At 38.3% G+C, this 27,727-nt stretch overlaps 3 protein-coding genes across 6 annotated transcripts; 1 reads left to right on the plus strand and 2 right to left on the minus strand.

Moving 5' to 3' along the window:
* Positions 1–79: 79 nt before the first annotated feature.
* Positions 80–5,182, plus strand: AnxB11 (Annexin B11). Of its 2 annotated transcripts, XM_064699700.1 has the most exons (8): positions 85–158; positions 1,479–1,542; positions 2,213–2,755; positions 3,502–3,883; positions 3,967–4,196; positions 4,262–4,471; positions 4,543–4,611; positions 4,690–5,182. In XM_064699700.1, exons 2-8 carry the CDS (start codon positions 1,531–1,533, stop codon positions 4,753–4,755), a joined length of 1,512 nt encoding a protein of 503 aa, XP_064555770.1. In that variant the 5' UTR covers positions 85–158; positions 1,479–1,530; the 3' UTR covers positions 4,756–5,182. The 2 variants fall into 2 exon arrangements, with proteins under 2 accessions (XP_064555771.1, XP_064555770.1); XM_064699701.1 differs by lacking the exon at positions 2,213–2,755 and having other exon boundaries at positions 80–158.
* Traf-like (TNF-receptor-associated factor-like) lies at positions 4,636–7,997 on the minus strand. Its single transcript, XM_064699702.1, has 7 exons — positions 7,880–7,997; positions 7,373–7,594; positions 6,881–7,300; positions 6,650–6,798; positions 6,310–6,590; positions 5,843–5,958; positions 4,636–5,783 (listed from the first exon to the last, which is right to left on the minus strand). The coding sequence occupies exons 2-7, from the start codon at positions 7,499–7,501 to the stop codon at positions 5,475–5,477; spliced, it is 1,404 nt and encodes a 467-aa protein (XP_064555772.1). The 5' UTR covers positions 7,502–7,594; positions 7,880–7,997; the 3' UTR covers positions 4,636–5,474.
* A 1,085-nt stretch (positions 7,998–9,082) lies between these two features.
* On the minus strand, positions 9,083–25,743 carry LOC135440471 (phospholipid-transporting ATPase IF). 3 transcript variants are annotated; one of them, XM_064699661.1, is made up of 10 exons: positions 25,589–25,743; positions 15,844–16,051; positions 15,635–15,760; positions 15,011–15,557; positions 14,267–14,681; positions 12,649–13,397; positions 12,070–12,572; positions 11,199–12,012; positions 9,433–9,759; positions 9,083–9,372 (listed from the first exon to the last, which is right to left on the minus strand). In XM_064699661.1, the coding sequence occupies exons 1-10, from the start codon at positions 25,589–25,591 to the stop codon at positions 9,159–9,161; spliced, it is 3,906 nt and encodes a 1,301-aa protein (XP_064555731.1). In that variant the 5' UTR covers positions 25,592–25,743; the 3' UTR covers positions 9,083–9,158. The 3 variants fall into 3 exon arrangements, with proteins under 3 accessions (XP_064555731.1, XP_064555730.1, XP_064555729.1); XM_064699660.1 differs by lacking the exon at positions 25,589–25,743 and adding an exon at positions 23,536–24,074; XM_064699659.1 differs by lacking the exon at positions 25,589–25,743 and adding an exon at positions 18,271–18,513.
* Positions 25,744–27,727: the final 1,984 nt, after the last annotated feature.

The following is a 27,727-nucleotide window of genomic DNA, read 5'->3' on the forward strand; positions in this document are numbered from 1 at the left end:
GACAATCTCGACAATTATCGATAATTTATATATATTTCGATATATTATAGCAACAGGTTGTTGTGCCGCCCTGTCAAATGCTCGCTCAGTTCATAATATCATTTTGACGCTGTATATACTACGCGGTAGACGTACATACGTACGAGTTGATACTTAAAGTAATTATAAATACATACGCCTATTTAAGTCCGACAATAGACACTTGTTTCGGTTTTCTTTTTACGTTGCCAGCTAATTTAAAAGTGCCTGCTAATGAACGATGTGCTGTTATTTGAAAAGACGAGCTATAAAACTCGTAGATTTTTTATCTCGAGCATAAAGATACACATAGATACATATGTATCTGTATTTACACATGTATATACATAATACATTCTTATGTATACTGAAAATAAGACATACATATGTGTAAGACGTTTTGCGACAATTGAAACTTTCATTTATTTAGTGTACTTTTAATTATATGCGGGCATCCATAGATGATGATGCACGTGTGTGTGTGTGAATGAATGCGATAATGTGCAACATGCACCCATCTGTTGATTTCGTGCCCTTGCATTAAGGAAATAAATTCTCCAAAGTGAATATTAGAGAAGGAACTGCAGTTGCATTGGCCACTTGACAAACTTCGGCTTTGCATGTACTCGTTACTCAGATATCCGAATGTGATGCGTATGTATCTTTGAAACATGTAGGTGGGCTGTAAGATGAATCATCAGAGGGGAGTACACAATATATGTACATATATAAGTAAACTATAACTTGACATTACCATCACATTACCATCACAAATTCCAAGTATTCAAGTCTTGGATTCTTTGCTCATATCCGTTCTGGCTGTTTTTTTGCAATGCGCAATTAAGCGAATTGATAACCTGATAACCTGACACGACCTTATATGCTTCCTACGCATGTCAGCGTATGACGCAAATGCAGAAGTGAACCAGCAAAAAGGGACCCTCTTAGTTTCAGACAACGTGGCTACGCAACGTGACTCATTATAAGCTAGACTCGTAGGGTTCCGGTTCTTGGGAAATAGCAGTCGTTGTGAAATTAAGATAGATACGCATGCAGATACATATGTATGTATGTAACTTCGCGTATGTACATATGTACATATATGGCATGGTAGTTGCTATGCTGTCCGAATCGGAGCTAATTACATTAATATGTATAGTTAATAGTAATGGTTGCCTTACACGAATGACTGCGAATATTATGGACTATTTATTAACTGTGACCTTAAATTTATATTTGCTTGTATGCATAGGTGTCACACCTAAATAATAATAATAAAATAAACAAATTCAGATAAACAAAAACAATCAATGTGCTCAACTATGGCATACCCTACAACTACTAAGATATCTTTCACCTTACCTGCATATACAGTGACGTAGCTTAGAATGTTAAATTTATTATTAATTAAAATTAATTATTTACTTTAAAATATTTCCTTCGCTTCTTCCTTTTTACAGTATTGAATCTCACAGGAATATCCTAACCCAGTAATCTCATTAAAAAACGAATATGTATCCATACGTAAGTAGAATTTTCTTAAACTTTATTTTACACCAGCATTATGGGCTATTCCAGCAACGACGCACATTCTTTTTTAGTATCACAATTTTTATTTAAATAGTTGTCGAACGTACGCTTCTTAGATACATACATACATACATATGTACATATTAACAAACAAACATTGTTTTTGACGTCGCTCTTTTTTTTTTTCTTTTCTTAAAATCCAATCTATTTTTTTTGTAGCCGAGCATAAATTTATTTCATTTTGTTACCACTTCCTTATATGTTATTACAAGAATTATTTACTATTCACTTTTATGTGTAAATAATCTGATTAGCTTTCAATGCGTTAAAATAAAATCAGTGAGTTTACGGTAAATATATATCAGATTAAGGTCACGGTGGACCTATTCTGGGAAATGTTCATATACAGATACATAAAAGACCCTTCCATTTCGCTGTAAATATATTACACGTTTTCCATGTAAAAAAAAACTATGATTCATAAGAAATTTTCGCATGATTTATGATTTTCAATTATAAATTATTATGTCCAAATTGTGATAGCTTGGACACATGACTATTGTGGCCATGTTTTTGTTAGGAGGACACTTTGATTACTTCGCTGAATGTTGACGCATGTTCAGTCTAACCGACGCACAATGAATGTGTATTTTGACTTTTATAGGGTTCCGGAATGCCACAATCATCACATCCTTCTACTAATGAGCAACCTAATGTGCCGTTTGGAGTTGGTTGGGTCACTGCACCAGTGCAGCAGAACGTCACGCATTCCTCACCATACCCACCGCCCACCGCACAACCTTATCAGCAGCAAGAGTTCCAACAATATCCAAATCAGCATGGCGGTGGCGCAACCTATCCAATGCATGCGTCTTATCCATCCACATCAACATCATACCCTCTTAATGTAAATGTATCTTCGCCACCATATCCAACCAATAGAGTTGACAATGTGGCGCCCCATCAGGGCCTACAATATCAGCAGTATAGCCAAAGCCATTTTAATCAGCATCCAAATGCATCCTATCCAGTTGACCGTGGATACACACCAGCCATGACAGCATCCTATGGATATGAGTCTCCTAGCCACCATGTTCAGGGGCATGGTTATGGCTATGGTCATGACCAAATTTATGGGTATGGGCATGGGTATGGTCATGAGCACGTGCAGAACTCTCTCAATCAACACTGTACGGCCTACGAAGAGGTTTGTCTATAACTCTATGTTCCTTCATGTCCCAATTCTCAGAAAATATCATTAAAAGTTTCGGATTAATTAAATATGGATTATTGTTCTGATATCCTTCTAAAAAAAAAGTGCACTAAATCTACTCAAATGATATTAATTAACTGATTTGTAGTTTTGGGCAAAATTTATAACCTGTTGTTACCAAGGCTGCAAACTCAACAAAAATGTTCGGTGGTTCCGTTCACGGCTCGAACCAATGCTTCGCCTTGTGGTTCGGATCGTGAAACAGATTCAGATTATGAATCCAGATATTAGGGGCTCTAACTCGGCTCTCATTTTTCTTTTTTACAATTTACAAAAGAGTAATTCAATTTATTATAAATTAAATTTGTATATCTACATTACATTCACAGAACTGATAACCGAACAAAATTATCAAAAACATTTTCGAGCATACAAAAAAAAAAGTTTTGAACCAAAACATCTTTATAATCAGGTTCAACGTTCCGTTCATGATAAATATGGATCTAGCAATCCGAGTCCGATCCGGTTTGGCGCAAAACCGGTTTGCAGTCTTTGTTGTTACACAGTGCTTCCGATTGCAAAGCTTTTACTTGCTTCGTTCATGTCACGTGCCGTCATGTGCGTAGCCCAGGAAATGCCCACATCTAGAATGATGAATTATACATATTTATATAGCAACGCACTTGTACATAAACACGTAAGGTATAAGAATGACTTTTGTCTTTGTGCTTTTTTTTCAGGGTACTCCCACATTGTTCCCGGCTCAAGGGTTTGACCCGGTTAAGGATGCTCACGATTTGCGCAAAGCGATGAAAGGCTTCGGCACAGATGAAGATAAACTTATTGAGATCATTTGCCGTCGCAGCAACGAGCAGCGCCAGGAAATCCAACGTCAGTACAAAACTCACTTCGGCAAGGATCTAATTGAAGATATCAAGTCGGAGACAAGTGCCAACTTTCAAAAGCTGTTGGTTGGTCTCTTGCGTCCAATTGTCGATTACTACTGTGCCGAGCTTAATGATGCCATGGCCGGGTTGGGCACCGACGAAGAGGTGCTCATTGAAATTCTATGCACGCTATCCAATTTAGAAATTCATACCATCAAAAATCAGTACTTGCGCTGTAAGTCTCACATGATTCAACAGATATACTTATCTACATGCATGCTTATATAAACTTACACTTGTACTCTATTTATATTTTAGTATACGGCGCACATTTGGAGTCGGAGCTAAAGTCGGAGACCTCCGGCAATTTTAAGCGTCTGCTTATTTCACTATGCACCGCGGCGCGGGATGAAAGTGGTCGTGTCGATCCCAACAAGGCCAAAGAGGATGCCAGGGAGCTGCTTAAGGCTGGTGAGCTGCGCGTCGGCACCGATGAGAGCATGTTTAATATGATACTGTGCCAAAGAAACTATCAGCAACTTAAACTTGTGGGTTATGACAACAACATCCCGGCTTAATCAATATTATTTACAAATGCATTTGAACTTTTCAGATATTCCAAGAGTACGAGAACATGACTGGTCACTCGTTCGAGAAGGCGCTCAAAAAGGAGTTCTCTGGCGATATTATGGAGGGTCTAATTGCCATCTACAAGTGTGTCACTAACAAGGCCGACTACTTTGCCTCGCGCTTGCATAAATCCATGGCTGGCATTGGCACCAACGACAAACAATTGATTCGCGTCATCATAACACGCTGTGAGGTAAATAGGGAGTACAATATATAGATATTTTTGCATATTGTAAAGCAAATTTATTTAAATTCATCTTGCAGATTGATTTGGCGGACATTAAGGTGGCTTTCGAGCGTTTGTATGGCAAATCGTTAAAGAGCTGGATAAAGGTTAGCATATACGCATAATATATATTCAGCTTGTGTATCAAAACATTATACCTTTTTTTATTTATTTATCATTTTTAGGGCGACACTTCTGGGCATTACAAACACGCTCTGTATGCTTTGGTCGGGGAACAGCGCTCATCTTAAACTTATGCATAATTCAAAATAACTGTTTAACATGTTGTGTATTCTACTTTTTATGTATTATGTATGTACGTTGACTATGAAGTAACTATTTTTATTTAAATAAGTAAAAATTCAATTCTACAACGCTTGGAATTGTGTATTCAAACATCCCAACGCTAAAATTTCTGTCTAAAGTGTGCCTCGACAAAAAAACAAAACCCTAGAGCTTATGCATTTACATTTACATTGAAGGCGCAATTATTTATTTCAAAGATGTTGTCTATGATTATATATTGAAACTTGTTCAATTTTTGCTCTTTATATATTATCAATGTAATGGATTTGAATATGGTCTCGACTCCCTACGTCTGACCTAGTTGACACTGTTCGAATTTTAAATATACCTATATGTATTGATGTATTTTATTAAAGGTTCAATGCCTTTAAATGACTGCTGCTTTCAATTTTTGGGATGGGGGCAGGTGTTTTGCCTGAACTTTGGCTTTAATTCGACAACAGGTTAATAATTGAAAAAATGAAAACAGACGCATATTGGATTTTATCTATACGCTAAGTAATTAGAATGCTTCATTAAGCAAACTGGAATAACGTATGCACGATCTGCAAACATTTATCAATAGTTCTTAGCATCCGGCCGAGGCTTTTTAAAACAAGCTATTGCTTAGCTGCTCATGAGTTGTTTGGCTTGAGTCTTGGTATATACACAACAGCCAAGGACATCATTTCAGGACTCGCACCTCGACAAAGAGTGAGTCGTTGCGTAGATAGTTGCGACTGGTTATAACCTTGTGCGGAATATGGAAGTACTGGTTGCTCTGTATATAATCATCGCTCTTCTTTCGCACATTGATGGTCTTTACATAGTCCTGTGCCTCCAGCGTAATTCCACTTTGGTCCCGTATGATAATCTCGGCCTGCAAACGACATGGCCAGGTGAGAAGTGGATCATATTCGCCAGATAGCACATTCAGACAGGCGATCAAGTTGCGCCCCTTCCAAGTGCCTTTGCCATTTAAATATATGTCCAGCTGCAAGCATTATATTAATGTGAATTACCTTTGTTAATCTGTTTGTTTTTAATACTTACACGCAAGGCGTATCCAAATGCCTTGTTGGAGAACATGGCGCTGTGCAAGATTGTATCATACTGCTTGGCCTCCTCCAATTTCTTGGAATAGTCCTTGATGCGCCAAATCAAATGGCCTGTAATCGAACAATATTGTTATATCTATACATTTTGTTATTTAAAATTTATATTCGCATCTTTATCTATATTGAGTTTTTCGGCGTATTTATCTATAGGTTGAGTAAAAGGATAAGGCTTTAGAAAACTCCATCCAGTGCAAAAAAGTCCTATAAAACTGTTGCCATTATTTAATTTAGAAGAGTGTCCACGGATGTAAGAGCGAAGGTCAATTTCTTGTCGGTCCCAAAAAATCTTTTTTAATGCAGGGGGCCGACTAGGATTAACTCTATACTGCCGAGTTTTTCTCACCCATTTTCCACCCCCTTGATCGAATATGCAGGAATGTCTGAAAGTTGTATGTAGCTTACCTCTTATATTCTGAACACTGGCGATGCGTTGCTGCATTGCCAGCTGGTTCTCGATATCCGCGATGCTCTGCATTGTTTGGTGGAGCGCCTTGTCCAGATCTTGGACCAGGTTCTGCAGCCTATCGCAGCGCTCTTCAGTTTCACACACGATGCTCTTCACATTTTTGACTTCGCAGTCCAAAGTGGCTTGCTTCGAAGTGGAAAAATCACTGGTTCCCAATTTCGTTTTGATGTCCTCATTGATCTCCTGCAGAAACTGCTCAATCTGCACAAACTTATCTCTAACGTGTGCACAATTAAAAAAATACTTTTTATGCTTATTCAAAAGTTCATTGCTTACCGATTTAATCTTTCATTTTCGAAAACAATTTCCTCCAGTTTCATAATATTATCATTCAGCTGATTCTGATGGAAACTCACCTCCGAAGACAGTTGATTAATATGCTGTTGCAAATCGTTCATTTTCATTTCCACCTGCTCCTTTAGGGACTATATAAGAAATATACATACATATGTATGTTATATGCGATATGCTCCAAGAACGTAAATTTGATTTGAATTCTGGCTATACCTGCGTTATGTTGCAGCAATATTGAAAGTCCGCTTGATTTTGTTCGGCGGTAAAGGCACGCTGCGCCCTCTCCTCCTCGAGCTGTTGGCGCAGCTCGGTGAGGCTGTCGTCCGTATCTTTGGTCCAATCCTCGACCACTTGATTGTGTTTGCGTATGTTGCCAACGTCCGTGATGAGATGCAAACGCTGTCGTATTTCCTCATTCAGCACGGAACGTATTGTGGTAATGTCCTGCTCCAGTACCTGAACACGATGATCGGCATGCTGATCCAAACGCTCCATGCTGGCGCTCATGCGCTGCAGCTGCTGCTTGCTGCGCGGACACTCCTTCAGATGCGAGCGCATGCGGATTCGTGGTATGAAGACATTGCAGCTGTTCGGGCACTCCTCGAGCACCTGTCCACAGTGTATGAGGTGTTCCTGCATAGTCATGAGTTAAGAGCTATTGAAAACCCGCTTTTAACAATTTGATCAGCACAAAAAACCACACACCGTAAAAGTTTGGGCGTCGAACCACTCATTGCAAAACAGGCATGATGATTTCTCATACTTGATTATAGTTGTCGATTTGGGGTTCTGCTGGATCGATGGGTCGCCAGCAGGCTTATTAAGTGACATCATCTAAAAGATTTGCCCACAACCAATTTGTCAACTATCCGCGCTCTTTACACAAAAAACCCAAATTTGCCGTTACGTGAACCGTCTCTAAACATACTAAATTCAGCAAAAAAGAAAAACATGATATATATGTATATGTATATAAATAGGAGATTAAGAATTGCCGTCGACACAGTCATACACACACACACACACAGCACAATATCTAACCGAGCGTTCCAATACGCAGATAAAGATACGAGTTTACACATGTGTTGCATGCATGCATGACTGTGCTGTGGAAGGCTCCCTGATAAAGCCCAACTGGCTGGAGCTTAAACACACTCAAAATAACTTAATTCAATGAAAGCCACTAAACCGATGTGCCTTTGCACCGCTCACCATTTACTGTGCTCCAGTTGGATCCAAAGCCGAACGATTTGTCTCCGACTCGAATGAACTAGGAACAGGTCCCACACTGTAATACTCACACACACACACACTTGTACACCGGGAGTACGAGATATCATTATCAATGGAAATAGCTGTACAATCAAATATTTTGGCATTGCAACAGTTAGCAGTATCACAACAAAGGCAGCACCATAAAGATAACATTAAAACCGGCTGGGTCAATGCGAAACACAATCACCCTGCATAAGTTGGGGTACCTAAATTGTAATGCAACCAAAACATGTATGTTCCAATTGACTTAAATCTTAGTCCAGAAACCAATTGTCATTTTGTACAGTTTCAATTTGATTGCTGACGTTATTGTTACGTTTACCAGGCGGCTTATCCTGCAGTTAATTTTTAGAAATGTATGTACGCGTATGGCAGCACACCATCGGGTTTTGTTATCAGACCCCTTACCACCTTATTTCCCTTGCGGTGTTATCAATTGTGTTTTGTGGTGATGTTGTCACAGTTGCAGGCACAGTTGACAAGAGGCAAAACAGAAAGTTTTTGTAAACTGACATGAGCTTTGACAGCAACTTGGAAAACAAAGTTCACTCCCACAACACTTTTGAACCATCCAACGAAAGCAATTAGAGATTTTGATGCACAAACACTTTTTTGACAAACGCTTTTTTACATTAATGTTAAATTCAACACTTTGTCAACTAAAAAATCGTTGTCTCAATGAATCATCATCAAATTGAAATAAGCTAAAAAGCTACCTGTTCAGAATTGTAAGCCTCCCAGTACTTTTTTCAAAAATGATTTGACTAAACTCTCTACACTCTATACTCTATATAGTATGTATAAGTTATTTCTGATCGACAAAGATATGCCGTATAAGGGTGCCTGTTCATATGCTTCTGAGTTGAAACCACAATTACTAGTGCCAGCGTATTACAGGGCGTTCTTATCGTGACTATGAACCGCATAAGTAAATATGTGCATAAAAATATAGACTATTCATGTATCTAAATTAATTTCTAGTACCGCCCCTGATTGGCTTAAAGAGATTCTCATTATCTTTTTTATATATGTGTTGGCTAGCTGGTCGAATTTTTCTGTGTGAAAAATAGTTCTAGATGAATAATAAAACAGCATAGCGCCTATTTTAACAAACAATCGATTTTACTTAAATGCAAAAAAAAAAAAATATATGTACATAGGTATAAGACAAAATAAATAAATAAACCGTATAAAAATTATGGTCTAATACTAAGTATTATAAATAGGTCGACTCGAACTTCTTGCGCATTTCACGTTTTCGCTGTTTACCGGGAAAAATGCTGAAGCCCTTGATTTTCAAAGCTCTCTTCAGCATTCGCAATGTGAAATCAGGCAATAGACAGGCCACAATCGTCAATAGGATGTACAGCCAGACTGGCAGGGAGGCCAAGAGATTGTTGTATGCCCAGTAAATATCCGTATCGTAGTCCCTGTGTATTAAGATCTAGATATAGATTTCAGCACCAGAATAAATGAGCATGAAAACTTACAAATTGATGACGTTGTAGATGACGGTCGTAACCATAAATGCAAGTATCGATATTACTATCGTCGCAATATACCAATAGGAAAGATACATGGACTCCAGCCAGAGCTTAAGGTTCACTATGATCACCACGCCCCAGATGAGCAGCGTGCCAAAGCAGGAAAAGGCCGCCGTCTGGCCCCCATTCAGTATGACATTGTTGAAGGAGAAGACGCAGTACGCGAAATAGAAGATTATCAACGCATGGTAAACCGCAAATAGTGTCCACAATAGGAAGTAGGGCCAGTGGAGTTGCTTATTATCCGTGTTTTTCCTATACAGTTTCGGAGTTCTGAGTGAGCGAAAAGAGATTAATTGGTTTGATGAAAAGAAAAAGAAACAACCTGGAATTTTGTAGTCTTTAGCCCTGCAACCCACCGCCCAGCTGCGTTTGATATATCCAGCACCATTCTATCCCTACTTCCCTTATTCTTCTTGTTCCCTAAGTCCTACTCAATTTATGGGTAAGCCATTTGAGGGCTCGAAAATGGCATACGAGATCGAAGGGTTCTAAATTTAGAAGTTTTTAAGGGGAATGGAACGCATTCAAAAAGTTAAATATATTTAATCTAAAAGTTAAATATATTTTTAATCTGTATATGCTATACGAGAAACTTCATACATAGTTTGGTGTATGTAGCTCTTTTTTAAATTTTTGAGGTTTCCTTAAGTTTATTATGTTTACGAACTACTAACCGGTATTACCCGGCCATGCTTGGGCAAAGTGTTTATCTTAAAGCTTGTGCATTGCTTTTTCAGCCATTTTCCGACCGTGGAAATATTAAGATATTGCTATAACACCCTTCACCCTCAGTTTTCACCTAGCAGGGTGGATTTTCCGAAATGGACTATCACGATGCCTTTTATAACTTACATAAATATTTTAAAATGAGTTTTATGTGAATTGGTCGCAGTTTCCCGATTTAAATTAGTTAGTTTTTTGAAAATCGCTTTAGCACATATTGTCAGTATTTTCCACGTAGAGCTTCAAAAACCTTCATATTTCTTCAAGCTAATCGACCGGGAATTAAACGGACTGGATTTTTAAAAGTTTAAACTTTTAAAAACACGTTAAATTAAGTTTTTAATCGAGTCAGGCCAACTTAACTTTCCAACGATAGTTTTAAGGAAAAGCTATTATATAGCCCTTACCAATTGGCGGAAAGGAAACTATGATTTTTGAGGCTCGTGATAAATATGCTAAATAAGTAAGAGGCTCTAGTGGGAGCTCCCGACTAAGGATCTCCTGAACCCTCTTCTACCAACACAAAATGAACCTCGTGTAACAATTCGTTTGCTTAAGCAGCAGTTATAAAAGAAGGGATATTTATATATATATACTACTCAAGAAGCTACTTTCCGATTTTGGTGTCTCCAGCTCGTATAATTTACGAGATTTGCTCAATCAATCACAATCTCGTACTGCGCGGACACGAGGAGGACCTACGTTCCAAATATCATGTCTATAGCTCTTATCGGTTCTAAGATCCTTGCGTTCATACATACGGACAGACGGGCAGACGGACGGACAGACAGACGGTATGGCTAGATCGACTCGGCTATTGATGCTGATCAAGAATATATACACTTTATGGGGTCGGAGATGCTTCCTTCTGCCTGTTACATATATTTGCACAAATTAATTGTACCCCTTTTACACATTTTTAATGGGTTCAGGGTATAAAAAGGTTTTAGTGCGAGAAAAGTTCCAGGATAACTATATCAACTTACTGCATTAGGGTCTCTTCGGTGTAGGGTTTCTCGGTTAGAGATATGAAGAGAATGGGCAGCGACGTGTAGATCACATTGTAGAGGGTCAGGAACAGAGAATCGTAGACAGAGGATGAGGAGAAGAGCGTGTGGAATTGGAATAGAAACATGATGCCCATGAACACGATGTTTTTGTAGAAGAAGTAGAGCACCAGGAACGATAGACGCACGCTGTGGTAATGGCCATGGACCAGGAGCAAACGCTTCAGCATGCAAAATTTGGCAAAGGCAAAGTCGGCACAGCGCGCCGCCTGACGGCCCTCGCGTCCCATAATACCGATGCCGACATGTGCCTCCTGGATCATGGACACATCGTTGGCACCATCACCAATGGAGGCTGTGTTATAGTTCTCATTGGACGACTTGATGAGCGCCACCACCTCGCTCTTCTGCAGCGGACTGAGCCGACAGCAGAGCACGGCCGTGCACTTAACGGCAACATCGCGAAATTCCTTGGGTGCTTCGGCGAGGGCGACGGCCAGGCTCTTGCCATCGATGAGCAGCGCGCATTCCTGACCGATCCCAAACACAATTTCGCGCTCGAGCACATTCAAGTGGATGAGCAGATCGTCGCGGCTCTTGCACTCGAGTATAATATACTTCTTGGCATCGGGTGGTATGTGGCCACAGGACAGAGCAATGTTCAGTGCCGTTTCCACCTTGTCACCAGTGAGCACCCAAATCTTGATGCCAGCTGCTTGCAGGGATACGAGTGTGTCGGCCACATCATCCTGTAGCGCATCCTCCACAGCTGTGGCGCCCAGCAAATCCAGATCTGGAAAGGAATGGCGAATAGAGTGATTGGCATTGCAAAAGGATATCGTCCACTCACCGCTTTCAATCTTTGAATAGCATTCCTCGCAAAGTTGCTTTCGATTTTCCAGTGAGCTGTTCGCCTGGGCCAAGGAACTGATGAATTCCTGATACTCCGTTTCAGAGATCTCCCGCCTGGCTATGGCCAGGGTGCGGAGACCCAAGCGAGCAAAGTCGCTGATGTGGTTATCCGTTTTGGAGACCATCATCGCCGAGCTGTTTGCGCATAGTGGAAATACATAACTCTCGGCGCCTTTGGTGTAGATCCACTTCCTGCCAGCCTCATCGCGAACAATCACGCTCATACGCTTGCGATCGGAGGTAAACTCCAGGACGTGCAGGCGATAGAAGCAATCCTCCTTGGGCTTGTTGCTGTTGATGGGTCGTTTGTAGTCCAGATGCGGCGGCACAATGCGCACTCGCAGCACTTCACCATCATCGCCAATATAGACAAAGCCCAAATTGGCGCACGCCTCCACAAGCGCATTCTCGTCCGGGCTGGAGGCCTGGTAGTCCAGTGAACTGAGGGATAAGCAAATGGACATCATGTCATGTCATGCACACGCAACTGGGGCCAGCGGGAGCAGCTAATAGTTACCACAATGTTTGCTGGATTTCATTCTTTCGACGCTGTGATTCGGCACGTATGAGTATCGTTGGCTGGCGTGTGAATGTGGGCGCTGCATAGGACTCACGCGATGTGGTGCTGGCGGTGCGAAAGAGTCCACCCACTGGTGGCGTCATATTCCCAACGGGATTGGACAGATACGCATTGGGCGCGCCATATGAGTGGGCACGTCTGTGGCCCAAGGCGGCCGCACTGTTCGCCTCACCAAACTGGGGCAGATCCCGCTCCGAGGTAGAACGTTGGAATTGCAGCGATATGGGCCGCACCATGTGTGGACTTTGCATCGGACTGCCGACCATCGAGTGGCCATTCTGCTCAGTCGTGTTGCCCGCCGTCGCCTCACCGACGCCCGCACTGTGCACCTTATTGGATCTGGCAAAGTTGGGGCTACGCTTGACCACCTGCGGCCGCTTGCGTCGCTCCACCTGGTAGCTGTCATCGCCAATCAGCAGGGGATTCACATCAGAAGAGCTCACCGGGGCGTTAACACCATTCGGATGCACCGAAATGGACGTGTCAATCGTGTGGCTCACATTGAGCTCGCTGTGCTGACTAGAATTGTGACTCTCCTCGGTGATGTCCGTAATGGAGTACATTTCAGGTGGTCCCGACTTGTTGCTTTCATTCTTATTGGTCACCTGCTCATCTGCAGGCGTGCTCGATGCCACCTGCACCGTATGGCAAATGGCCAGCGCTTGGAAGAACACCTTCTGGTCAATCTGTTGGCGAAATTCGAGTTAAATAACATATCAAACATTCTCGATTCTAAAGAAACACCCAAATTGAGCAGAATTTTCCGATATTCGATCATTTTCAATTTTCTGCATTTGATTTATTTCCTAAATTTTGGGAAATTTTCAGATTCAAATTGTAGAAAATACTCTTTGCATAATTAATTAATTGGTAATTTAAAGAATGCGCGTATTAAGGTAAGGTAAGCCATATATCAAATATTGTATCGATTATTTATGTATATGTTTAAAACAAAATTTAGATTCGCATTTCTTTTCAGATGGATCGATTCCAATCATATAACCCCGAAGCAAACATCTTCGACACCTTAATATACTTTATATACTTAATCAGTATGAATAGTCGAGTCGATACAGCTTTGTCCGTCTATCCGTCTGTCTGTTTCTATGCAAATCAATTCCTCAGTTTTAGGGATATCAGGTTGTCAAGAACCGACCTGGTGATATCCCTATATCCTATAGCTGCCATAGTGGTCGGTCAAAAATGAAGCATTCGTAAGAACAACATTTGTGGTTCTTGGTCTATATGAATCAAATTTGGCCTTTACTATATTCACTATATGATCAGCATTTGAGTACTACATTATATAGTTCTAGAGACACAATCGGTTGAAAATTGAGATTTGTAAACGAAAACTTTTCCGATTCACGAGATATCTTAACGAAAATTGGCAAGTGGAAGCTTGACAATTCTTTTCACTCAACTGCAAGGTCATAGGTCACACGTGTACAAGGGTATTTAATTTTTGGCATGCCGCAGATGTTCGTCATTCTTGTTAAAGGGTAATTTGTAATTTCTCCACAATTTTAATAAAACAATATGAATGTTGGCTTACGCTGAATTTGTTGATGTCAATCAGTGCTTTGGTCTCCTCATCTTCCAGCCGAGTCTTCTTATAGGTATACTTGTGGCCAGCAATCGAGCACTGCTGGAAGTTCATTTCGTTCTTGGTGAGTGTGCCCGTCTTGTCTGAGAAGAGTATGTTGATCTGTCCGAGCTCCTCGTTCAAGTTCGATGTGTTCACAATGCACTGTTGATCGGTCTCCTTCTCATAGAGCTCCGTATCCCATTCCATGAAGAAGCCGCCAATGACGCGCTGCAGCTCAATGGTCACATACAGCGAGATGGGTATCAAGTAGTTGAACAGTATTAGAAAGGACAGATAGTCCTGCAGAAACTGTTTCACACTATAGCCATCCGCTGCGGGTCCCAGATAGGTCAGCTTTGGTATCACAAACAGCTCATTGTAACTGCACGAGAAGTCATTATAAGGCAGCGATTAGGTTTGCAATCAGATTAACATTTACATATAAGGTTTCAAGTTTCTTTTATTTCCTAAATAATCGTGGTATTGTGGCTTTATCAAAAGAAAGTCTACTGAATCCAAGATTTCTCTTATAAGCTCGATATTCTACTATAATTATTTTAACTTCTCTTAACTCTGTATCACAATTTTAGATTCGAGATACTATATACTTTTATGCCCACTGAGAATCGTTAAAATACTATTATATTATTCCTAAATTGCATTAAAGTAAATACGTTTATGACTTTTAGTTTGGGCTGGATGCGTACTCACCGTTTTAGGAAATAGAGCAAGGTAACTATGGCTATTAAAGCTATAAGTATAAATATTAAAAATCTGTTCACATAGGTTTCACTAGAGGCGCTCTTGTTGCGGGTCAGTCGACTGTTCAGCTGCAGCTTAGTGGTCATTCCGGTGTAGATGGCACATCCGATGACACACTCCGTGTTCTTGACACGCGATCCACGAAGAAGCACATTCTCGGCAGAGAGGGGCAGGACGCGTCCCTCGCCGCCCGACAGCTCGATTTTGCCATTAAAACTATATAGATCGGTGCCGGCACTTTCGCACTCGATAACGCCCAGCTTATGCATCTCCTCGATCGGCACAGTCGGCAGCTCTCTGGGCACCATCAAGGTCTTCAGATTCGACTCGCCATCCAAATTGGCCGTTGTGATAAAGCATTTGCCATGCGGATCGGTTGAGCGCAGCAATAGCAAATCGCAGGGCACATCGCAGTCGCGCTCCACAACGATCAGATCACCCGGTGCCACATTCTGTGACTGTATTATAGCCTCAGCGCCATCCTTTATGATGGTAACTGCAGGGCATGTGGTAAGAAGGTCAGTCTCGGGTCTCGAATATGGACACACACCTGCCCCAATTTTGAATACCTACCCGGTGAGCGGTTAACCACATTATCAGTTCTAAAGCGCAGGATGTCTTCATAGCCTTGTTTCGCGGCTGTAACAGCGATTACGAATACTAGAGGCAACAGTGACGTCATCGGCGAAACAGGACTGTCTGTAGGTAATGTGCATAATGAGTACAATATTACATACAATATATATTACGCATATGTTGCCAATTCTGCGATTCGGTCTTACCAATTAATAGCGATATTATAGTCATAACTAGGAAATAAAAATTAGCTATGCGGCGAAACTGTTCCAATAGATTCTGCGGCAGAAATGTGAGCAATGTGTATTTCGTGGACTTAATGCGATTTTGATTCGATGGCTTTTTCTTTTTAACATCCTCAGAGCCGCCAATTTGTATTTGTAGCCAGTCATTTATTGTACTAACTCTGGAACCCTAAAACAACAAGAAATAGTATCAAATATGGAAAATATTTATAGATACATATGCAATTTATTATTATTAACTGTAGAGCACAATAAGGAAATAAGTATATACATTTAAATTGTTTTTTTATAGCTTGAGTAGTTACATATATTAAGTATATCGTGTTATTAGCATTCAATTAATCGTATTGTTCCCTTCAAGGCTGCAAGTCGCGCTTAAACCGAACCGGCTCGATGGTTCAATGACATTTGTATGCATGTTGACATGCTGCTATCCAATTAAATGTATAGTTGATGTACACGCTGTCACATCTACTACTACATACATAAGTATAGTACATACATAGGAACATTCTCCATTTCTCCCGCAGTATTGTTCTGCGAATTTTACTCCTAGATGAAAGCCAAAAAGGTTTTGAGGCGAATTCATGTTGTTATATGTACATTATTGTATGTATTTAGAAAGTGAAGAGTCAATTTGTTTTCAGTTTTAGGGCTAGAGTCACAAAAAATATTTGGGAAAATCGAAACTACATATGGAATATATGTATATATCTCAAAATATATTATACTTGGACTGTAAACGAACTTTGGCAATCTTTAGTTTTCATTCATTCCAAAACCTTTGATGAGATTTGTACATCTAAGGAGGGTTTCTCAAGCTGGATAGAGGATAGCCTACAGCGAAAAAATTATCAACATAAATATTATAAATTTCACTGGTTAATATGGACATAGACAAGACTGCATCCATCTACTAATATCCTGGCCTTTAATCCAAATCCTCGTTGTTCAACTGCCAATTGTCTGGGTCACTCGGACAACTCATCTACCTTGGACTGCACTAAATAAAATTATTTACTATAATTTAAATGTAAAACAAAAAAAACAAAACAAAAACAATATTGATTTCACAGGCTCTGGCCGAGAGATTTCGACAATAAAAGAAATAGATATTTTACAAAAAATTATTTTCTATAAACTGAAGTTTATATTTCATGCTTTATAGATTCTCTCGACTTGAATAGCAAAATGTATTTTATATCAGAGTTAATTAACATTCGTATTGTTATTGCAAGAAATGTATCTGATTTGTTGTGGATATCAGCCGGAACCGTTGGTCGTTCGAAAATGTATTTCTTTTATTGAAAGTTTTGTTTTTCGGCAAAATCGGACAACTATATTATATAGCTTTTCAGAAAGAGTCCGTCAAAAGCGTAGAAACTTTTGTTGCTTTTAAGCCGTATTCCGTAATATGTACTGCCTGCAACAGACAGCCGGACCCATGCAAACTTTCATGACGATAGTTTGAAAACTGAGAAAAAGTAATTATACAGCTTTGTCTCGAGTATGTTTTTCAACAAACTGTGCCTTGCTTGAACTATTCCGGTTTCTCCGGACTCAACTCCGGACCCAACTCTGTTGGGAGTCTTTCTCATATTGAGTCTTCCATCGTAAGCTATTCCGCAAGTAGAGAGTCTTAGCCCGTAGTCTAAGTTTATATTTGCTTTTGTATTTTGCGAGTTCGTGCCGTACGTTATACGACTGCGCCCCTCGTCCGGTTGGGCGGGAACTCGAGTGCAATGCGATGCATTGGGATTCGCGCGAAAAAACTATTTAGCATAGAAACAAACAGACGTACTTGGCTCTATCTTTATAGATATATATATATGTATATATATATATACTTTATTCAGTCGAAGATGCCTTCGTCTATTCCGATCACAAAACTATGATATATGTATATATGTATAAAAAATAATTTAACAAGTTGCATTTGTGACTTCTTCTCCTGTTAAATAATTGCTTAAGGCTAAGTTTGATGAAATATACTATCCAAATTTGCGCAAATAATCAGTTTCTGTCTATAATATAGGATTGGCTTGCCATAACTTTTGCCAATGTATTTCTATACTGATATACTAAGTATATAGCTCGAAATTCTATAGGAATTGTTATAAGTTACAAGTTTGGACGATTATATTAGTTCTACAGACATTCTTTGGGTATTTGTTTAAAGTAAAGCACTGCCTGACAACCTTTTAATTTCAACAGCATTGCGCTTGCTTGAAGGTTAATAGGGTTAATCAATACACATAAATATGTACATATACATGTGTGTACAAGTTTCCATGGTCTTTTACTCGATTTTAATTTGTAAACGTGTTGTGTGGTGAACTGTGTTAGTTTTGGGATAGATATGTAAATATGTATGTATATGTGACGCACCTTGCGCTGCTTCCAAACAAATGTTTCCTTCAGATAATTCTGCGGCTCCTGGTCAGCCCAATTTGGTGTATGATACGTAACCGTATGATTAATGCGTCGAAATCCGCTTAGATAGTCATGGCCAAAGAAATTCATTGTCTAACACCTGGCTGACATTCATTAACAGATCAACCGTCTTTATCATATACAAGTTGTGCATGTGCATCTTCTCTATAGGGGCTCTGTACTCAGTGGCGAGAGAGAGAGAGAGTGATAGAGAGAGAGAGAGAGAGAGAGAGAGAGAGAGAGAGAACCGATTGCTAAATAAGATCAGATTTGATCAAAATCTGTACGATCTTAACATTTTTCTTTTTATCCGAGCGATTCATATTTTTGGACGAACACCTGCTGATTTTTCCTTAACTTAATTGTTTATTTTCTTTTTAGTTATTATTACACTTGTTGTTGTTGTTTTTAATGGGCTTTGTTATAGATTTCTTACATCTGCATACAAGGCACGTGTGACCGTAGGCTTGTATGACTGTATCTGTTTTTTTCTGTTTTTTTTCTGTTTTTTCTCCACACATTAAAAGCTATAACCTTAAAACGATGTTAAGTGGGTAATTTTAACACTTCAATTGAACAGTTCAGTACGTATGCACATGTGTTTATCTTTATCTATAGCTATATAGATATATATATATATATATATATATGTATGTATATATATATTGTTGTTATTATGTGTGTATGTGAGTGCGTGGTATTTGTTTTTCACATTTACATGACTTTTAGCTAGATATCCAAGATTTCAATATGTATTTTTACACGGGCATGACGTCGGCATCACGTTATGACACGGAAGAACTCAAGAAACTCATATGTTGTTTGTGTCCAATGTATTTTGAATGCTTCTCCACTTGATATATATGTATATACACCGAAATACACATCATAGATTTCATTGTACATCTCGTTTGCCCTCAACTGACTCTGTCACGATAAATCAGTCAAAATTGTTGCAGCACATCGATCGGCAATCATCAGGCTGTTGTAGTCGCAGCGCGCTTCTGAGGTTCCCATGTTTCGGAAAAGAATACACAAGTGCATATACTATATACATATAGATTTGGTACATGTACATAAGTATATTAAATGGAAACGAAATATAATTGATAGCTGCCCTGCCCGCCGCGATGTGCGCAACTTAAAAGCCGTTCTCACACTGACAATTAGATCTGCATTGGCACTGGCATTCGCATACCCCGGCCGATACCCATACCCGATACCCATACCCATACCCACACACTCATATCACATCCATACCCGTGCCCGTGCCCATAGCCATAGCCATTGCCATTCCCAGCTTCCAGCTCGCACAGCTCGTACAGCTCACGAGCCAATATTCGTAAAAAGCTCAAACTTATTGGCGAGCTACCGAGTATTCGGGACGCCAAAGACCTAGTGCTTGTGTTCTCTAGTTATGAGTTCAAAGTGCATGCTTAATTTACTAGTTCGTCAAATTCGTCGATATTTGATTGAATTTGAATTGAAATATTTAAATATATGCGCGACTACGGGCAAGTGTACAATTTTGTGCGTGCGTTTTGGAGAAACTATGTCCAAAGAACACGTTAAAGAAATGATTATGACAAATGTTTAATTGCAATTTAACAATTATTGCAAGTTTTAAGCAAACCTAACAGATAAGAATTATTCAATAAGATAGAATTATACTAAGAGGCTGAAGTTCTTACTTTAGTTACCTTATATGACAGGCTCTTGGAAAATTCCACCCACAAGTGTGAAAAATCGCGGAAACGTTTCTATGCAACTTTATTGCTTACGCATTGTTCGGCCTAGAATTCATTTTAAAAGATCTTTGTTCAAATTCATTTGAGACGTGTTTCACTCTTATCACAAATTTCATCCCTTCTTGGTGGAAAGTGACGAATAGGTGGACCAAGTTTTTGGTTCAAGCTCATTTTCAAGAAGCTTTATAAAAAAGTACTCTAAGCCGCCCTTCCTGGATAAAATGTGGGGGTTCAAGATTTTCAGAGCGAACTTTTCATCTTTGCCGTGTCGTCTTCGAGCATATTTTTTTATTTAAAAAATATATTTATTTATTTAAAGAAGAAAACAGTAATTAATTTTTTATTAGGTTTCAAGAACATATGGAATATGGGCTGATTAATGCACAGAGCGAAGCTTCCTTTATTCACTAAAGCTTCATTTTGGGACGAAAGTGAGCACTAAGTCGGGGTTTGGGCAAATTCGGTCCCCATATCGACGTAACCTGTGGTCAACATTTTTACTAAAAGCATAAAAAATATATTAAACAAGGCAGCAATACAATTGTGTATTGTTAACGCGACGTCCTGAGACTGACAGTACATAGAAATGTATGTCGAAACCGGCCGGATCGGACCATTATATCAAAGAAACGATCAATCGAAGAATTTTTCGAAAAAATGAGTGTTTGTATGTCAAAATATTGTTTTTTGAAGATATTTTTAAAAACTCAGTATATATCGACAAGGCCAAGGCAGAAAATATATATCTGCCTTTACTAGATACCAGCTGAAATTATTTCTTAAAATTCAAACTATTAGTTTTTACACATTTTTCAGTTACTTAGATACAATTTTCACAAGTAAGTGAAATACGTTCATAGTTAAAAAAAAAAGTCAGACTTAAATGAAGTACAAATGAGCTAAATTTAAGTGTTCACGATTCCTAGAAACCTTAACTGATATATATATCGAATTTCAGAAAATAAGCATAAGAAACCTTTAACCAAGTACAAAAAACCATCTAAATTAACTATTAAATAGGAATGAGTACGTAAAATCTTTATATAAGTTTGTAACATGGGTTCGAACCCCATTGAACAATGGAATGAAAACATTTTGTTTGCGTATAACTTTTTATTTTCATGTTTTGCGATGATATTTCTATATGTTATTCCAATCATCGAAAATGTTTATAAAAACTTTAATCAAGATAAAAACTTTTAAGCTGTACCACCCACTTATTTTGCATATACATATGTACATATCGCTTATTTACATAAGTTTAGAAATATCATTTGAGTCAATTATTCAGTTACATTCGTTATGACATGCTATATTTTGTGAAAAAATGCATTCTTTTATACTCTTCAAATTAAATTTCACTTCCATTATGGCAGTCTTCAAGTAAATTAACGATATATATGTGTATATAATATATACATATATATATTAGGAATATTTATTAATTGGTTTGATTTGTTTTATGTTTGACCAACTAAAATAAACTGTAAAACTAGTAAAAGTGTACTGTTGTATTGTATAGTATACTAGTGCTATATCGGATAGTATAGTTCAGTATAGAATAATATAGTTAGATGTACAGATTTATATATGTATATATAAATATATATCTCTATATATAAAACTGTTTGTCCTGACTGACTGACTGACTGATTGGTGATCAACGCACAGCCCAAACCGTAAGAGCTAGGAAGCTGAAATTTTCACTGTAGCTACCTTATGTGATGTAGGTGCACGTTAAGACGGGGTTTCGGGAAATTCCACCCGCAAGTGTGGAAAAATCGCGAAAAACGTTTGTATGTAACTTTTTTGTTTACCATCCGATCGGCCTCAAACTTATTTTCAAAGATCTTTCGCACTTTTCGGAAAATCCATTCCTCCTTGGTGGAAATGGAGGTCAAAGATTTGGTGGGTGACGTTTCGCGCTCAAATTCATTTCCAGAGATCTATAAGCAAAATCATTTGAGACGTGTTTCACACTTTTCGCAGAATTCAAACTTGTTCGGGAGGAATGCGACTCAAAGATTTTTTGTGCGAAGTTTTAAGTTGTGCCCGATTTGCTTCAAACTTATTTTCAAAGCTCTACATAAGAATATAATGAATACGTGTTTCAGCGATTTCGCAACATTGGTAAATTGGCGGAAAACGTTTCTATGAAAATTATTTGTTTACCGTCCGATAAGTTTCAAAATCATTTTCAAAGCTTTTTGAGAACGTTGATTTTTAACATACGTTCCACGGGCAAGGCCGGGCTATAACCGCTAGTATATATATATATATATATAACTATACAGACTTTTATTGCTATCATTGCCCACACTAAAAGCCCAATAAATCATATTTTTTGTTTTATTTATCTTCAATTGTTACTTATTTTAAATCTGGCAACCTGTAGTTTGATTATGACGTTCTTTTAAAAAATATATATGTATGTTGTAATAGTTTTAATTGAATCTCATGCTGAAGTCGTCCAGCATAGTTAAGCCCAAGAACTTAGAGTGCTCTAATCGCGAATGCTCGACTAGCAAGCATTTTAGCTTCCTTCTATACACACACACACGCACACACACGCACACACGCACACACACACACACACATATACACACACACACAAACACACACACACACACACACACACACTCACACACACACACACGTGTAAATACCAATGCTCACATTTAAAAAAAAGCTTTTCCCTATTTTTGGGGGAATAAGGGAAGGTATCTGAAAAGCATCTAGTTCTATAATGTTTGAGCTATGCTTAAAAACCACGTCTCAAAATCGATTTGAATCGATATTATGCAAATGATAAACTCATTTTGCATGTGCTTTCAAGTCTGAATCTTTCGTTCCGATCAAGAATCTATATAATTTGTAGGATCGGAGGTGTTTCCTTCGGCTTGTCACATATTATGCACATTAACATTATACACTTTTAACCATATTTAATGGGTATAAAATTAATAAGCAAACACTTTATAATAGAAATAATGTAAGTATAACCAATTTCAAATTTTGTTGGCGGGCTAGGTCAAACCCTAACGGGCCATAGTGATAACAAGTACATAAGATATGTCAAATCCATTAGTAAGAGCTTATGTTAAGCACGTTCCAAAAAAGTACACAAATTTAAGAGGGCGAATGTATTTAAGTACATACATAGGTATTTGGATGTGTCATAGTCATATCAACGCGCACTTTTAGTGGGAGATAATACGCAGATAATAACTATGGAGCTAGATAGAGATTTCACACCTCCTGATATCGCAACTTTTCACCTACTTTTGACGTCAGCACGGAAATCAAATACAAATCAAATATAAACAGGATAATAAGGAGCAGAGCTCATGAAGTAGGCACAAGAATTAGTTTACTTTAAATTAAGTTTAAATTAGAAAGAAAAAGAACACTTAATTCTTTGATTGTTATCGTTGTCATGATAAAAAAAAATACATATGTATATAGAACTCACCCGCTTGGCAAGAATTTTGGAAAACATCTTATCCATATTTTCCAAGTCCAGTCAAAGTCTAATATAATTGGTGGTATTTGCTCTTATTGTTTAAGTACAATGTGGCTCGGAGTCGCAACAATCGCATACTACCGAACCAGCTTGTATATAAGTATCTCCAAAAAGCTGCGTCTACCTCGAATTGGTCCGAGTGCTTATCGGTAGTGCCTTTAGAAACCAATACCCGAATACAGCCGGTCACCGTTAATATCAACTGCCAATCGATCTAGTGGGTACGAGGCAGGTGCCTATATGCGATTATAGGAGTATGTATTCTATAAAGAGCACATACATTCCGGTTAAGAGCGCCGCCGACTTGATTCCGGTACGATTGAGCGAAACACACGAAGGGGAAGCGATTGATACCAATGATAACAGGGTGTGCGTTTTTCATCAGTCTAAACTAAAAGTGACAGTTATTTGTTTTATTTTCTTTTATTTGTGGCGTTTCCCGAGCTCACTCTGGAAGCACTTCAAGATAAAATTGAAACTGTGCAACTTTTGGCGACTTGTAACAGGTAATAGACCAGTACGCACCCTACTACGAATCCGCACTAATCTAGCATAGTCGATTGTGGCCTGCTCCACAACTGTTTGCGCTCTGCGCAACAGTTGTTCTCTTTTGGGTCAGTCGGGGCGCTCTTGACAAGAGGCTTTCCCATATCAGCAGCACACACACAAACGCCGTCAAGCCTGATAAGATTATAACAGTATTTTACTGCCTCAGCTGACTAATACAGTTGAAGGCACTTGCACAAGAACGTTAGTTCCACGAATTGATCAACAAATATGCCCAATCATATGCCGCATTCCGATATATGCTCTAGACCCTCCCTCCTCCAATAATCATTAATGATGTAGCTTGAAATGCCCGGGATAGGTTAGTGCACGCCATGGTGTCAATATGTAAATGGGTACAGCAGCACCTTCTATTGTACCTTTAAATAGGTGCATTAGAACCGAAATGTTCTCTTAAGTTCGTATAGTCTGAATTTCACAACTGGAAGAGCTCATGACGAGAGTTTAACGGGAATATCTGTTTGCAAAAAAGTCTTTTATGATGCTCATTAACGTTCAAGGCGTTAACCTTAAGTTAAGCATAGCATACTTTATGGAGAAAAAAAAAACACATCTTGAGGGCCAGGGAAATAGTACAATAAGTGTTATAGATTTAATCGGGGAACAAGCAAAATGTAATCTAATCAGGAACCATACAACTTTGTTAATTCTGCTACTGGATATCGGGTTAATTCATTTATCAATTGATCATAATTGCATTTATCAATTTTTATTCTATATTTATTTTTCGAAAAGTTAATGATTCATTTGCACAAACTGGGAAAATGCACAGGTATAGCTATTTACGTGTAAAGCCGTGTATGATTGATTAGTATGGACAAAAAGGCGGTGACATGGGCCATGCATATGATAGTTATCCGATTCTCTAAAAAATATATGGTACATACATATATACATATGTCATATTGTTGAAATGCCGATATCCCATCAAGACTAAATCTATATATTCTTGATACCACGAGTTGAGTTGTGTTTACGTTTTAATATATATATTAATGGAACTTTGCATAGACCTTGCATATCCACCAATGATTGAAGTAATTCCGAACAACACGTATTTTATAAATGTGTTTGCCAAAATAACAAAGCATTATGCAGTTTTTTTTTTTTATAAATTATCAATTAAAATGTATTATAAAATGAATTCAAGTAAACAAATAAAATTTTTCACATTCTATTTTTCACCGAACAAAAAAGAAAACGTTGTTTTCAATTTTTCACTTGTCAGTCTCCGTCGTAATCGCCATAAAATAAGCTTTATAAAGATTTCACAACAAATGCCTTTTAGTCCGCACTCACTCTGCATACTCGGATATATCACAATAAACGGCTGAATTGCGAATTTGCATGTATGTATATACGCATAAATACCCTTTACATACATACCCTTTACATATGTACTACACTCGTAATTGTTAGCAATATGTAAACATACCATTTTTGATGTTGACAATGCGGTTTATAGACCCGAATTGTATTGTCTAATTGGGAGTGAACTAAGTATGTCGCACTCCGTTCCTTAAAGTGTATGCAAATTAAAGACGAGTATTAAAAACAAACAAAATATATATTCAAATGCACGAGTATAGACAGGAAGGAGAAGCCTTCTACGCGCAAACTGATCTATCGGCAAACTGTCGAAGAATCGTTGATAGCGATAGTACTCACAATGATATGTGCCTTACACATATGCCTGAACGAACATACGAATGGGCTTTCCAAAACCCACACACACACACATATATATATATATTTATTCCTATAGTATATATATAATTATATATATGTATGTGTATATGCATTAACAAATGTTTGCAAATAAATTGCTGTACACAAATTTATTGTGTCGAGGCAACTTCATTCTCTGGATCATCAATCTAAGAGAGCGCAGACAAACTAACATACGCATTAACATATGCATGCATGTCGAAGAAACTTTTATAGATAACATTTGAGATTCAGGGAGTAACCTCACCCGCCCCCAACCCCCGCTCCCTCCTCCACGCCCTTCCAGGGAGGCACTCCCAAATAGCGTACACTTTTATTCCTAACGGTCTTCTCTTTTAACCAGCGACTGTCGCCAGCTTTTTTTTCGAACCAAACCGAAGAGATAAAGTCGATAACAGTATCTTATCTTAAAGCATTGAATCATACACAGGCATACACACACACACATACATACATGCGAACACACCAAAGCCCGTACACCCCATAGACTTGACTCACGGCCATGAGTACACTGGTCTGATACTTTTGTGAGCCCGGCCGACGGGTTAAAAAATTTCTGTTAGCTCACACGTAACCCGCGCATTGACTGACGCTCCAAGAATCGCAATATATAACAAAGTATTCATATATGTATATGTACATATATATACATACATATTACAGCAACACCCATTGCGTTAGTCCAGGGCCTTATCTGACCAATTAGTTTGCGTAAAATATCGGGCTATACTCTGTTTGAGATGCGACTAAATCAAAATAAATAAAGTTTGCAGTGCATTATATTCTTGTTAATATTGTTTCTTACAAAAAACCTAAATATACACATAACTAAGTGTTTTATTAGTGCAAACAATCCACATAATTGCCTAATTTTATCCACATATGTGACAAAAAAAAATCAAATACACATTACTTACAAAAAGATAGATCAAGTCAGACCTAAAATTGTTCTATACGTTTCCCTAACGCATTACAAGAAAAGATAATACATCCATTTTGTATTTTAAACCTTTAAAGAACTTTGATAAATGCAAATTTGATGTACTTCACATTTTATGCCCTGTTCCCTTTGAAAATGGGTAGAAAAGCGTCCAATAGTTTTATGAATAGCTTTGTAACAGGCAGAAGAAAACATCTCCGACCCCGTAAAATGTATATATATTCCTGATCAACACTAACAACGCGTCGATCCACGAGCTAGAGAAGGAAATTTGGAACGTAACTGTTCCTTTTCCACGCGTAGACCATATTTGTTTTGGGTTACACAAGATCGATAGAAATCGATCTCTTTATAAGGTTTTATGATCTACCCCTATTTAGATCATAACAGCTGAAAATACCAAATGTGTTATAATCACAGACAGATCTATAATATTTCACTCATATCTTCGATTTCACTTAATGAATAAATTATAAAAACCTTTGCCCACAGATTTGTAATAACATTGCTCGAAATCAACATTTTTAGAGCTTAATAAAAAAAAAAATAATGCAATACGTTTTTACCTGAACTGACAAATTGAAAGTATTTCTGAATGAAACTCGCAAAGAAATTCATCTTTGGATAGAACTACAGCATTTTATACCCTGAACCCATTGAAAATGGGTAAAAAGGGTATAATGTATTTGTGTAAATGTATGTTACAGGCAGAAGGAAGCGTCTCCGACCCCATAAAGTATATATATATTCTTGATCAGCATCACAAGCCAAGTCGATCTGGCCATGTCCGTTTGTATGAACGTAAGGATCTCAGAACCTATAGGACCTAGAGACTTGAAATTTCGAACATAGAGTTGGTTTCCGATATCCTGATTTTTGAGCAAATTGGGTAAATAATAAGAGCTA

This window comes from Drosophila montana, unplaced genomic scaffold (assembly GCF_035044405.1).
Source record: "Drosophila montana isolate Dmon_TW-CO22-7 unplaced genomic scaffold, ASM3504440v1 contig_1624_1, whole genome shotgun sequence".
NCBI classification, from domain to species: domain Eukaryota; kingdom Metazoa; phylum Arthropoda; class Insecta; order Diptera; family Drosophilidae; genus Drosophila; species Drosophila montana.

Bases quoted from the DNA above. Each gene is read 5' to 3' on its own strand.
- AnxB11 (XM_064699700.1), top strand. The intron at 4,197-4,261 runs GTGGGTTATGAC...TGAACTTTTCAG, and splicing joins ACTATCAGCAACTTAAACTT to ATATTCCAAGAGTACGAGAA. The intron at 4,472-4,542 runs GTAAATAGGGAG...TTCATCTTGCAG, and splicing joins TCATCATAACACGCTGTGAG to ATTGATTTGGCGGACATTAA.
- Traf-like (XM_064699702.1), bottom strand. From the start codon at position 7,501: ATGATGTCACTTAATAAGCCTGCTGGCGACCCATCGATCCAGCAGAAC. The intron at 7,301-7,372 runs GTGTGTGGTTTT...ATGACTATGCAG, and splicing joins TCGACGCCCAAACTTTTACG to GAACACCTCATACACTGTGG. The intron at 6,591-6,649 runs GTAAGCAATGAA...TGCACACGTTAG, and splicing joins GAAAATGAAAGATTAAATCG to AGATAAGTTTGTGCAGATTG.
- LOC135440471 (XM_064699659.1), bottom strand. From the start codon at position 18,405: ATGAATTTCTTTGGCCATGACTATCTAAGCGGATTTCGACGCATTAAT. The intron at 12,573-12,648 runs GTAACTATTAGC...CTTATCCCTCAG, and splicing joins GAAATCCAGCAAACATTGTG to TTCACTGGACTACCAGGCCT. The intron at 9,760-11,198 runs GTAAGTTGATAT...TCGCTCACTCAG, and splicing joins ACCGAAGAGACCCTAATGCA to AACTCCGAAACTGTATAGGA.